General features: G+C 41.4%; 2 protein-coding genes and 2 pseudogenes across 9 annotated transcripts in view; 3 read left to right on the top strand and 1 right to left on the bottom strand.

Moving 5' to 3' along the window:
• Positions 1-13488, bottom strand: part of DNAJB13 (DnaJ heat shock protein family (Hsp40) member B13) — a 78889-nt gene that overhangs the window by 16076 nt on the left and 49325 nt on the right. For 4 of the 7 annotated variants that reach the window (XR_009504627.1, XR_009504628.1, XR_009504625.1 and 1 more), the window contains one exon: positions 5986-6201. The exons of 2 other annotated variants lie outside the window; for them this stretch is intronic. The gene's annotated coding sequence lies outside the window, so the exon portion shown is untranslated. Of the gene's footprint in view, positions 1-5985; positions 6202-11850; positions 13261-13488 lie in introns of those variants that run through there. One more of the 7 variants, XR_009504623.1, reaches the window with a different exon arrangement.
• The window catches only part of UCP3 (uncoupling protein 3), a 28448-nt gene that overhangs the window by 13199 nt on the left and 1761 nt on the right, over positions 1-13488 (top strand). The window contains exon 7 of one of the 2 annotated variants that reach the window (XM_059930831.1): positions 10764-11092. The exons of the other annotated variant lie outside the window; for it this stretch is intronic. Within the exon in view, the coding sequence (XP_059786814.1) occupies positions 10764-10887 (124 nt within the window). The 3' untranslated portion in view covers positions 10888-11092. Of the gene's footprint in view, positions 1-10763; positions 11093-13488 lie in introns of those variants that run through there. 2 annotated transcript variants of the gene reach the window in all.
• LOC132369506 (protein FAM91A1-like) lies at positions 7683-8615 on the top strand (annotated as a pseudogene).
• Positions 9973-10628, top strand: LOC132369507 (protein FAM91A1-like; annotated as a pseudogene).

The raw sequence follows: 13488 nt of genomic DNA on the forward strand, positions 1-13488 counted from the left end.
ACTTTCTTTTGACTTGACGGCATGTGCAAATCATTTTTAAACACTTGGTCTTGATTTGTAAGTTCCTAGAGGCCAAGCACTGTGCCTTCCATGAGTTTCTATGTAGCAATATTAACCCATCATCTATCCAGAGTATACTATTCAGATGATGCTGCTGAAAGAGAGGGGATAAATGCTTCCGAGAGATATTTTGATTGAGATCAGAAGCCTAGTGACCTCCAACTTCAGGCTTTTGGGAGAGGGAAAACAAGATTGGTGGGAGGTCTTCTGAGGTTTTTCTGGGCAAAATACTAGATCTCTTTCCCCACTTCTTAAAGGCAGAGGTTGAACCAAATGACCTAAGACTAAAGTTCTGTGATTCTAAGAACTAAGAGCTTCCTCCAAGTCACAGGCATTCCCTTCCTAGTCCTGCCTCCCAATTTCTGCCACCAGGAAGCCAGGGATGCAAACTCCTGAGGTCAGATCACCAGCTGAGGCCAATACCCATTCCCTCACTGCACCCTCACAGACACCTACCTCCATCAAGTCATTCAAAATGTTACTGAACCAAACTTGAATCCTCTCGCCCACACACAGTAAAGCTGATCTACTGACACTGGGTTGTGGTGAAGGAAAGTATAGCACTTATTGCAGGGCACCAAGCAAGGAGTTCAGGAAAGCTAGTACTCAAAACATGCGAACTCCCTAATGGTTTTTGTTTTGTTTTGTTTGTTTTTGGCTGGGTAGAGTCTTAGTTGTGACACGCTGGATCTTTCGTCACAGCACACAGGCTTCTCTCTAGTTGTGGTGCACGGGCTTGTCTTTAGTTGTGGCACACAGGCTCAGTAGTTGCAGTGCATGGGCTCTCTAGCTGCAGCACGCGGGCTTAGTTTCCCTGTGGCATGTGCGATCTTAGTTCCCCGACCAAGGATCGAACCCGCATCCCCTGCATTAGAAGGCGGACTCTTAACCACCAGGGACCACTAGGGAAGTCCCCCCCCCCCCACCAGGTATTGAACCAGTGCCCCCTGCAGTGGAAGCACAGAGTCTTACCCACTAGACCACCAGGGAAGTCCCAGCAAAGCATTTTTAAAGGCAAAGTGAGAGAGGGGCATCCCAGGGTCTGTGAACAGCTTGTGCACAATTCTCTGATTGGTTGATGGTGAGGTAAGAGGACGATGTCACAGGGGTAACATTATCAATCCTTAGGCGCCAGTAGGTCTGGGGACTATGGGCTCATCATCATCAAGTAGTTAATTTCTTCCATTTGGTGGGAGTTTTAACAACTGTAAAACTACTCAGGAAATGTGCATCAGATACGATTATCTAGGTACTTCACAGAGGAGCTAAAGCAGAGACTATAGGAGAGGGGTCTGTCCCAGGAAGGCCCCATAGGGTCCCGCTGGGTTATAGAAAGAAATCTGCTTTTTCACAAACTCTTCTACTATATCAGGAAAAATGAGATAGTTTGACCCCTGACTCAGTCACATTGGTGACATAGTGGATTATTGACTTCACAGAAATCTTGTTAGTAAAAGTAATATTTTTAAAGGAATATTTTATTCAGGAGGAATGAATGTTAAGTAAGGAAATATAATTATACCTCTATAGATGAGTTAATTTGTGTCGGGACACTCTGAAAACTACAGAGCGCTATACAAACCAAAGTATTCATTGTGCATACATCGTTAGCCACACATTGTACAAGGTGCTGAGGTGAACGAGGCCCGTCCTGCCTTCAGGGAGTTCACTGGGGTGGTGGATGGTGGGGCAGGAGAGACAACGATATAGTGTGATGAGAGCCACTGTACGGAAATGCACAAGGCACTCGAGAGCAGAAACCCAGATGAAGGACACCTGACCTGGTTTGGGGCCCAGGAAGCTTCTTTGCAGAGGACACCTAAAGGACAAATAGGAGTTATCCTAGCAAAAGAGGGGAAAGTCATTCTAGGTAGAGGGAATGGCTTGTACAAAGGCCTAGAAAGAAGCAAGAACAAGGGGCATTCAAGTATTGCCAGCTATCAGCATGGCTAGGTTGCAGACTAAAGGGAAGCAGTGAGAGAGATGGGGATAAAGAGGAAAACAGGGGCCCTGAAAGGCTGGAGAAGCCACATATTATGGACTGAATATTTGTGCCCCCAAAATTCATATGTTGAAGCCCCAACACCCAATGTGATGGTATTTGGAGTGTGGGCCTTTGAGAGGTAATTAGGTTTAGATGAGGTCATGAGAGTAGCACCCCCATGATGGGATTAGCGTCCTTATAAGAAGAGGAAGAAAGACCAGAGTGCTCTCTCTCTCCACCGTGTGAGGACACAGTGAGAAGGCTGTCTGCATGTCAGGAAGAAGGCCCCCACCAGGGTACCTAATGGATGGGCACCTTGATCTTACTTCCCAGCTTCCAGACCTTAATGAGAAATAAACTCCTGTTGCTAAAGCCACCAGGTCTGTGATACATTGTTATGGCAGCCTGAGCTAAGACACCACATTAAGGAGTCTGGAGTACTCTGAGGGTAATGTGGAGCCACTGAAGTGTTTTAAATAGGGACGACTGACTGCAGTGCAGAGAATGAATCAGTGGAGTGGACTCTGGTCATAGGAAGATGAAGCTGTTGTCATAACCCAGACAAGAGTACTGGAAGTGGGAGTTGAGTGAATAGAATAGTAATAAAATCAATAGAAGATTCCATCTGGAAGGAGTAGTGAGAAAAAAGGACAGTGCTCACATGTTCTAAGTAACTTAGAAATACCCTCAGTAATAGTCCCAGCAAATCATTTTTTGGCCTCTGAACCAAACCACTTGGGTAGTAGCAGACTCACCATCTCCAGCTCTGCCTAGGAGAGAGTTTTCTGATAATGAATCAAAGGCACAGATCTTGTAGCATTTATTGCTTTGCCGACTTCTGTTATTTGTTAAACATATGCTGGGTCTGACATACATAGGGGACTAAGGTGCCCCTCCGACAGGCTCCCACAACCCTGGTCACACTGTGCCCACCTGTCTGATGGTCACACTAGCCTATAAGTTCCTTGCAGGCATGAACAGGGTATTGTTTACATCTGTATCCCTCGCCCTTAGTAGAGTGCTGGAATATTGCAAACTTAATGAGTGAATGAATGAATGTTTTAATTTTTAAAAATTGTAATAAAAGTCACATAACATAAAATTTACCATCTTAACTATTTTTATGTGTTCAGTGACATTAAGTTCATTTATAATGTCGTGCAATCATCCAACCCGAGAACTCGTTTCATCTTGCAAAACCGAAATTCCATACCCATGAAACAGTAACTCCCCATTTCCCTCTCCCAGGAAGCCCCTGGCAACCACCATTATACATTTTGTCTCTCAATTTTACTGTTCTAGGTAACTCATATAAGTGGAATCATATAGAATTTATCTTTTTGTGACTGGCTTATTTCACTTAGCATAATGTCCTCAAGGTTCATCATATAGCATGTGTCAGAATTTCCTTCTTTTAAAAGGATGAAAAATATTCCATTTTATATATATATATCTGTATGCCACATTTTGCTTATCCATTCTTCCATCAATGGATATACTTAGGTTGTGTTTACCTTTTGGCTATTGTGAATAATGCTGCTATGAACATCGGTGTACAAATATCTCTCCAAGACCCTGCTTTCCATTATTTTGGGTGTATACCCAGAAGTGGAATTGCTGGATCAATTGCTGGATCATTCTGTTTTTCAATTTTTGAGGGACTGCCATACTGTTTTCCACGGCAGCTGTACCACTCTACATTCCCACCAAGAGTGCACAGTGTTCCAATTTCTCCACATCCTTACCAACACTTATTTTCCATTTTAAAAAATAATAACCATCCTAATGAGTGTGAAGTGGTATCTCGTGGTTTTGATTTGCATTTCCCTGATGATTAGTGATATTGAGCATCTTTTCATTTGCTTATTGGCCATCTGTATATCTTCCTTGGAGAAATGTTGATTCAAGTCCTTTGCCCAACTTTGAATTGGGTTTTTGTTGTTGTTTTTGAGTTTTAGTAGTCCTCTATATATTCTGGATATTAACCTCTTATGAGATATGTGATTTGCAAATATTTTCTACCATTCTGTAGGTTGTCTTTTTACTCTGTCGATTGTATCCTTTGATGCACAAAAGTTTTTAATTTTCATGAGCTCCAATTTGTCTCTGTTTTCTTTTTTTTTTAATTAATTAATTAATTTATTTTTGGCTGCGTTGGGTCCTCATTGCTGCGCACGGCCTTTCTCTAGTTGTGGCGAGCGGGGGCTACTCTTCATTTCGGTGCACAGGCTTCTCATTGCGGTGGCTTCTCTTGTTGCAGAGCACAGGCTCTACGCACACGGGCTTCAGTAGTTGCGGCACGCGGGCTCAGTAGTTGTGGCTCGCGGGCTCTAGAGCACAGGCTCAGTAGTTGTAGCGCACGGACTTAGTTGCTCTGTGGCATGTGGGATCTTCCCGGACCAGGGCTCGAACCCGTGTTCCCTGCATTGGCAGGTGGATTCTTAACCACCGTGCCACCAGGGAAGTCCCAGTCTATGTTTTCTTTTGTTGCCTGTGCCTTCGGCATCACGTTTAAGAAATCATTGCCAAATATAATGGTATGAAGCTTTTTATCCTGTGTTTTCTTCTAAGAGTTTTATAGGTTTTTTGGGTTTGTGGTTTTTTTTTGGTCACGAGGCATGAGGAATTTCCCCAACCAGGGATCAAACCCGTGCCCCCTGCATTAGAAGCGCAGAGTCTTAACCACTGGACCACCAGGGAAGTCCATATAGTTCTCTAGATCTTATATTTAGGTGTTTGATCCATTTTGAGTTAATTTGTGTGTATGATGTTAGGAAAGGATCCAAGTTCTCTCTAAAATAAATAAATTTTTAAGAGCTAAAGAAAACCCCTTCCTAAAATAGAGCTTTGCCTTTGAGAGCAAAAAACAATGAATAATCTATTTTGGCAGAGGGGGTGGGGATCTCTTGAGTATTCAAATATACATCTCAATTCATGTCAATGGAATGAGTATGAACCTTGTAACAAAAACCAAAGTTAGAATCCCAGTTCTGATACTTATTAGCTATGTGACATGGGTCAAATTCTTGGTCTCCTTAAGCCCCAGTTTATTTACCTATAAAACATGGGTAATAATTTGACAGAGAGCAAAAATCCACAGCTTTGTCCACTAGAAGTGGTAAACTTTGTAGGAAACAAACTGGATTCCTCATGCATTGTTGATGGAAATGTAAGATGGTAGAGCCACTTTGGAAATTTTTGAATTTTTTAAAATATTAAATATATATTTACCATCTGATCCAGCCATCCTACTTTTAGGTATTTACCCAAGAGAAATGAAATCATATGTCCACACAAAGATTTGTACATGAATGTCAATAACAGCATTATTCATAATAGCCCCAAACTGGAAATATGTAATCCAAATGCCCATCAACTGGTGAATACACACAAAATGTTCTATATCACTGTGATGGAATACTACTCAGCAATAAAAAAGGATCAGACTGCTGATTCATGCATCAACATGGATGAACCTCAAAAAACATTATGTTAAGTGAAAGAAGCCAGACACCAAAGACTACATTGCACTTATATGAAAATTTTAGAAAATGCAAAGCTGTAGAGACAGAAAGTAGATCAGTGGTCATCCAGGGCTGAGGTGAGAGAAGGAAATGACTGCAAACAGACACAACACAACTTTTGGGGGTGATGGAAGTGTTTTAAGACTGGATTGTGGTCATTATTGCACAACTGTATAAATTTACTAAGAATTAATTAAATCATACACTTAGCAATGAGTGAATTGTATGGTATTTAAGTTGTACCTCAATAAGCCTATTAAAAGTGCAAAAGGTTATGACAGTTCATGGCAGTACTACTGTAATAGACAAAAATTGGACACAACTGAAATGTCCCATCAACAGTAGAGTGAATACGCTGGATATGCTCATACAGTAGAGACTATACAGCAACGATAATTAAAGATCTACAACTTCATGTAACTTGGCTGAATCTCACAAATTTAATGTTGAGTGAAAGACAGAAAATAGTACAATTCCATGTATATGATGTTTAAGAACAGGCAAAACAAATATTTGATGTTAAAAATCAGTATAGGGACTTCCCTGGTGGTCCAGTGGCTAAGACTCCACGCTCCCAATGCAGGGGGTCCAGGTTCAATCCCCGGTCAGGGAACTAGATCCCACGTGCTGCACCTAAAAAAAAAAAAAAAAAAAAAAGATCCTGCATGCCACAACTAACATCTGATGCAGCCAAATAAATAAATAAATATGTTTTAAAAAATCAGTATAGTAGTTATTCTCTGGGAAAATAGTGACTGAGAAGGGACATGAGAGGTTGTTTCTGCAGTGTTAATAATGTTTCTTTTTAAATTTTTTTAGCTTTATTGAAGAATAATTGACAAATAATGTTAATGTTTCTTGATGAGTGCAAATTATATAGAGGCATTCACTATATGAAAGTTTATCAAGCTGTACACTTATGATTTGTGCACTGTTTAATAAGTATGTTATACTTCTATAAAAATTTTACTTAAAAGTGCACTCAGGGCTTCCCTGGTGGCGCAGTGGTTAAGAATCCACTTGCCAATGCAGGGGACCGGGTTCGAGTCCTGGTCGGGGAAGATCCCACATGCCGTGGAGCAACTAAGCCCATGCGCCACAACTACTGAGGCTGCGATCTAGAGCCCGCGAGCCACAACTAATGAAGCCTGCACGCTTAGAGCCCGTGCTCTGCAACAAAGAGTAGCCCCCGCTCGCTGCAACTAGAGAAAGCATGTGCACAGTAACAAAGACACAACTCAGCCACAAATAAATGAAAGAAAATTAAAAAAAAAAAAAAAAAGTGCACTCAACTTGAAGAAAGGACTACTGGTGATCTCCAAGAAGTGTGTGTGTGTGTGTGTGTGTGTCTGTATCTGTGTGTTTGTAGGGATGATGAGAGGTGCTAGCCACGTAAAGATCTGAGGAAAAGTGTTCCAGGAAAAGGGAACAAGCAGTCCACAGGTCCTATGGGAAGGAGCTTGGCATGTTCAGAGAACAGAAGAAAGACCTGTGTGGCTGGCGTAAAGTGAATGAAGAGATGAATGTGAGATCATTCATTTATTCATTCATCAGATATGTAAGAGTTGTGCCAGAAGCTGAGACATCAGAGGACAGCCAACTGTTCAGAAAGTTTGGCAGAGAAAGAAAGGAGAAAAAATAGCCACTGTAAAAAGAGTAGGAAAGTCCTGAGGGTATCTTTTAATTTATACACATACACACACACACACACACACACACACACACACACACACACACACACACACAGTAGAAGAAAGGAAAGATTGAAGATAGGAGGAAAGGTCCTAGAGAAAACAGAAGAGCATACAATAATGGGTACAGGCAGAAGGGATCACTCTGGAAAGGATATGGTAAACCTAGAAATAAAACAGAGTCACATAGGCAAGAATTTTGAAATGGAGAGAAGCAAAATGAAGGCATTCTCCAATCCTTTCATTGAAATTTGAGGAACGGTCACATATGAGAGTAGATTAGTGAACCTGCATAATTATTTACAAGAATGATGATTTTAAAAGCTCTTTTTTCCTTAAAGTATAATTTAATGAAGAAACTGAGATCCTCTGATGCACCCCTCACACTGTTCTCTGCCGTGCTGAGCTGTCTGGAGCCCTCACCATGGGGCAGCCCGGGCATTCTAAAGTGTAAGGCACCAGGCCTCCAGCAGGCTCCCCACCAGCTGTCCCAGGGCCCTTGCACCATGGATAGGAAGTTCCACATCAGGCACAGCCACTCACGGAACAGGCTGCCCACCAACACGTGATAGGGTCTTGGAAATTCACAGAGGAAATACGCAAAGCAGATTGTCCTCTATATACCCACAGTCAGTTATGATACATATAACTTAATATACGTCATATATAACTTAATATAACTTAAATACGTCAAGAAAGATTGAATGCAAATAGTTTGAGGAACTATTACAGTCGAGATTATTTCACGCTGTACGTTTACCATTTATTGGGTATTATGCTAAAGGGTCTGAGGATAACACCATTATCATATTATACTGAGATTATAGAGGACATTATGAACAATGAGAAAAGTTATGCTTTAGGAGTTCCCTGGTGGCCTAGTGGTTAGGATTGCGGGCTTTCACTGCTGTGGCCCAGGTTCAGTCCCTGGTCTGGGAACTGAAATCCCACAAGTCGCCTGGCGTGGCCAAAAAAAAAAAAGGTATGCTTCATTGCCCAATTTTATTAGGGCTGACTGTCTAAGTTTTCTTGGCAAAAAAAGATAGCAGTACATTGATATTATGGATCAGTGTAGATCATCAAACTTTTTCTTTTTGAAATTTGAGGAATGGTCACATCTTCTACCAATAAAGCTAGTGGAAACTGCCAAAGAGGCATGGTGAGTGGTATAGGCTGGTCAGATCTCAAAAATGACATAAAGATGTGCATTTTGCCTGAGAAATATACTCAACTCTCTGAATCCCTATATTACAATATGCTACATAGTTTATACAACAAAGGATTTATTTGAACGTGTCAATATCTGAATTTTATTCTCCTGAAGGTTTTGTAATGAATTGAGTTCAAGATGACTAGGTGAGTACTTTGAAACTTTATATTTCTTTCAATAGATGAGCATACTAATGTTGCAGAGCTTGCAAATGTCCTTGAGATAGACATACCACTGGCTAAGGATGTTTCCATGTATTGCTGTTTGGGCTTTGCTCCTAAGAAGAGACATAAGTAACAAATGTGCAGCAAGTACATTCATCAAGGTGCAATATTCCATCTGCAAAAAGATTTAAAAGTACTTTCCATCCACAAAAGATACTCTTTTTATTCGATATAAGATGGCAATGAAAGGGACTCCCCTGGTGGTCCGGCGGTAAAGAATCCACCTTCCAATGCAGGGGATGTGGGTTCGATCCCTGGTCGGGAAATTAAGATCCCATGTGCCGCAGGGCAACTAAACCCGCGCACCACAACAACTGAGCTCACGCGCTTCAACGAGAGAGCCCACATGCCGCAAACTACAGAGCCCACGTGCCCTGGAGCCCGCGGGCCACAACTGGAGAGAGAAAACCTGCACGCCACAACTAGAGAGAAGCCTGTGCACTGCAACGGAAGATCCCGCGTGCCTCACCAAAGATCCCACGTGCCACAACTAGGACCCGATGCAACCAAAATAAATTAATTAATTAAATTAAATTTAAAAAAAAAAAAAGATGGCAAGGAAAGTAGGAGTCCTGAAAAGAAGTTTTGTCAGCTCTGTTACTGATAGAAATAGTCAAGATCCAGCTGACACAGCCAGTATAAGCGATTTGGATCTGTCTACAGGACTCACAAAGTATATTGCTTTCCTATTTGACTCAACACTTTCCTTTGTAATGATGAGAGATCTCGTACCAAAAGTTGGCAGACTTTCACATAAGTCTCTGGACAGCTTCCTTACAGAACTAGAAAAGGTTCAAAACACTGATGAAGAAAAAGTGCAGACTGCAGAGATATTTTGATCAGGCACTCACTCTGAGAAACACCATACTGTCTCTGCATCATAATAATGATATAGTCACACAACTACATAGCCAGAACAATCAATTATGGTTTTCTTCTGAATCTCTTAAAAGGTGTGAGAGCCTTGTTGATTCGGACCCTGTGACTCGCAGCAGAGTTCTAAACAAAATTACACATGGCTTGTTTCCATGGCTCTTCTCATTAATGAATACAGCCCATCAGCAATAGTACTCCTCAGAATATTAGACCAGTTATCCAGAAGCCACTGCTCAGAAGTCAGATCCCTATTTCTTTTACTGGCCAAAGGTAGAAGACTTCAAAAACCATCAGATATATTTCAGAGCTAATACTGAGTATTAATAATGTTTTGGAGTCATAATCCTGAAGTAATTCCTACTTCAGATTAGCTCAGATGTTAAATGATGGGATGAGAAAAACCTTTTTCATTTGATTAAAACAGAACTATAAGGAAAGTTTGCTGTATCAATATGGATGTTCATAAAACATTGAAAATATTAAGGAATAAAGTGGGCTTGCAGGGATTTCTGTGAATGTGTCACCATATCTAAGCTTCTAGTCAACGTGTAAACAGAAAACTTGATGATGCTTCTGATGAGAAAGGAGAACCTGATTTACCATATTTAACTTCTGGCTCAGAGCAAATGAAGAATCCTGTGAAATGGTCACTGAGGAAGCAACAACGGATTCAACAACAAACACAACTCTGATGTTGCCACAACGAAAGTGACTGGCTTTCTCTTAAGCTGTGCTTTGAAATTCCACCATTTAGCTCTGAATTAAATGAGAAGTTTGTAGGAAAACTGCTACATACAACTTTTGCAGAGAAGAAAGCCTTCAAAGACTCTTGACATTCCAGCATAAAATACTCTCTACGTGTCCTTAACTTTGTTCACTCATTCAGGGAAGGTGCTTCAACACTGGATATTCACACTGAGGCCAGCTTTTTCAAGTCCACTTTACCATCTTATGCTGATACGGGAGTTCTACTTCTTGTAAATTAGAGATGCCATCATATCAGAATGGTTTAGAGTATCACCTTCCTCACTTCTCACTGCTAATCTTCATTTGCAGTAATTTAGTTACACCATTTGTTATTCACACTTGGTGTCTTTTTTTCTTTCTAAAAGTTAGCTTTATAGTGCCAGTCAAAAAAACTATTCTGCTGGTGCAGTATAACTTACACTTAATGATGTTAAAACTGTGTTGTAGGGCTTCCCTGGTGGCACAGTGGTTAAGAATCCGCCTGCCAATGCAGGGGACACAGGTTCGAGCCCTGGTCCGGGAAGATACCACATGCCGCGGAACAACTAAGCCCGTGTGCCACAACTACTGAGCCTGCGCTCTAGAGCCCGCGAGCCACAACTACTGAGACCTCGTGCCACAACTACTGAAGCCCGCGCGCCTAGAGCCCATGCTCCACAACAAGAGAAGCCACCGCAATGAGAAACCTGCACATTGCAACGAAGAGTAGCCCCTGCTCGCCGCAACTAGAGAAAGCCCGCGCGCAGCAGCGAAGACCCAACACAGCCAAAAATAAAATAAATAAAATTAATTAATTAATTAATTGAAAAAAAAAGTGTGTTGTATTGTAGTTTGGCAAACATTTAATTTTGTCTGGAGTCTTGCTCATTATAGCACATCCTAATGCAACAAAGAGCTCCTTTTTTTTTTTTTAATTGATCCCTAGGTTGTTTCTTTTTAACAAAGAACTTTTTAGCAATCAGCACTGTATTTTTATTTTAAGGCAAATCTACATTTCTGGGGTATTTTTGTTTTGTTTTTGTTTTTTGGGGGTTTTTTGGCCACAGCAAGCAGCATGCAGTATCTTAGCTCCCCGACCAGGGATTGAACCCAAGCTCCCAGCAGTGGAAGCATAGAGTCTTTTTTTTTTTTTAATTGGGGTATAATTGTTTTACAATGTTGTGTTAGTTTCTACTGTACAGCAAAATGGAGTTTCCTGTGCTATACAGCAGGTTCTCATTAGTTACCTATTTTATACATATTAGTTAGTGTATATATGTCATTCCCAATCTCCCAATTCAGCCCACCCTCCCTTTCCCCCCTTGGTGTCCATATATTTGTTCTCTACATCTGAGTCTCTATTTCTGCCTTGCAAACCGGTTAATCTGTACCATTTTTCTAGATTCCACATATATGTGTTAATATACAGTATTTGTTTTTCTCTTTCTGACTTACTTCACTCTGTATGACAGTCTCCAGGTCCATCCACGTCTCTACAAATGACCCAATTTTGTTCCTTTCTATGGCTGAGTAATATTCCATTATATATACGTACCACATCTTCTTTATCCGTTCATCTGTCGATGGGCATTTAGGTTGCTTCCATGACCTGGCTATTGTAAATAGTGCTGCAATGAACACTGAGATGCATGTGTCTTTTTTTTCTTTAATTAATTAATTTATTTATTTTATTTATTATTTATCTTTGGCTGCGTTGGGTCTTCATTGTTGCATGCAGGCTTTCTCTAGTTGTGGCAAGTGGGGGCTACTCTTCCTTGCGGTGCATGGGCTTCTCATTGCAGTGGCTTCTCTTGATGTGGAGCATGGGCTCTAGGCACGTGGGCTTCAGTAGTTGTGGCACTTGGGCTCAGTAGTTGTGGCTCGCGGGCTCTAGAGCGCAGGCTCAGTAGTTGTGGCGCACGGGCTTAGTTGCTCCGCAGCATGTGGGATCTTCCCGGACCAGGACTTTAACCTGTGTCCCCTGCACTGGCAGGTGGATTCTTAACCACTGCGCCACCAGGGAAGTCCGCATGTGTCTTTTTGAGTTATGGTTTTCTCTGGGTATATGCCCAGTAGTGGAATTGCTAGGTCATATGCTAATTCTATTTTTAGTTTTTTAAGGAACCTCCATACTGTTCTCCATAGTGGCTGTATCAATTTACATTCCCACCAACAGTGCAAGAGGGTTACCTTTTCTCCACACCCTCTCCAGCATTTATTGTTTGTAGATTTTTTAATGATGTCCATTCTGACCAGTGTGAGGTGATACCTCATTGTACTTTTGATTTGCACTTCTCTAATAATTAGTGATGTTGAGCATCTTTTCATGCATCTCTTGGCCATCTGTATGTCTTCTTTGGAGAAATGTCTATTTAGGTCTTCTGCCCTTTTTTTTCCATATATTTATTTATTTATTTATTTTTAGCCACATCAGGTCTTCGTTGCTGGGCGCGGTCTTTCTCTAGTGGTGGCGAGTGAGGGCTACTCTTCGTTGTGGCGCACGGGCTTCTCATTGTGGTGGCTTCTCTTGTGGCAGAGCACTGGCTCTAGGCGCTTGGGCTTCAGTGGTTGTGGCACATGAGCTCAGTAGTTGTGGCTCACGGGCTCTACAGTGCAGGCTCAGTAGTTGTGGCACACCAGCTTAGTTGCTCCGTGGCATGTGGGATCTTCCTGGACCAGGGCTCCAACCCATGTCCCCTGCATTGGCAGGCGGATTCTTAACCACTGCACCACCAGGGAAGTCTTCTTCTGCCCATGTTTTGATTGGGTTGTTTTTTTGATATTGCGCTGCATAAGCTGTTTGTATATTTTGGAGGTTAATCCTTTGTCAGTTGCTTCATTTGCAATTATTTTCTCCCATTCTAAGGGTTGTCTTTTCATCTTGTTTATGGTTTCCTTTGCTGTGCAGAAGCTTTTAAGTTTCATTAGGTCCCATTTGTTTATCTTTGTTTTTATTTCCATTACTCTAGAAGGTGGGTCAAAAAAGATCTTGCTGTGATTTATGTCAAATAGTGTTCTTCCTATGTTTTCCTCTAAGAGTTTTATAGTGTCCAGTCTTACATTTAGGTCTTTAATCCATTTTGAGTTTACTAGAAGTGCAGTCTTAACCACTGGACCGCCAGGGAAGTCCCTACATTTCTTTTTATTAATCTAAGGATAAACTTTATAGGCTTTATGATAACTGGTAACATTT

The sequence above is a fragment of the Balaenoptera ricei genome, chromosome 8, assembly GCF_028023285.1.
Source record: "Balaenoptera ricei isolate mBalRic1 chromosome 8, mBalRic1.hap2, whole genome shotgun sequence".
NCBI lineage: Eukaryota > Metazoa > Chordata > Mammalia > Artiodactyla > Balaenopteridae > Balaenoptera > Balaenoptera ricei.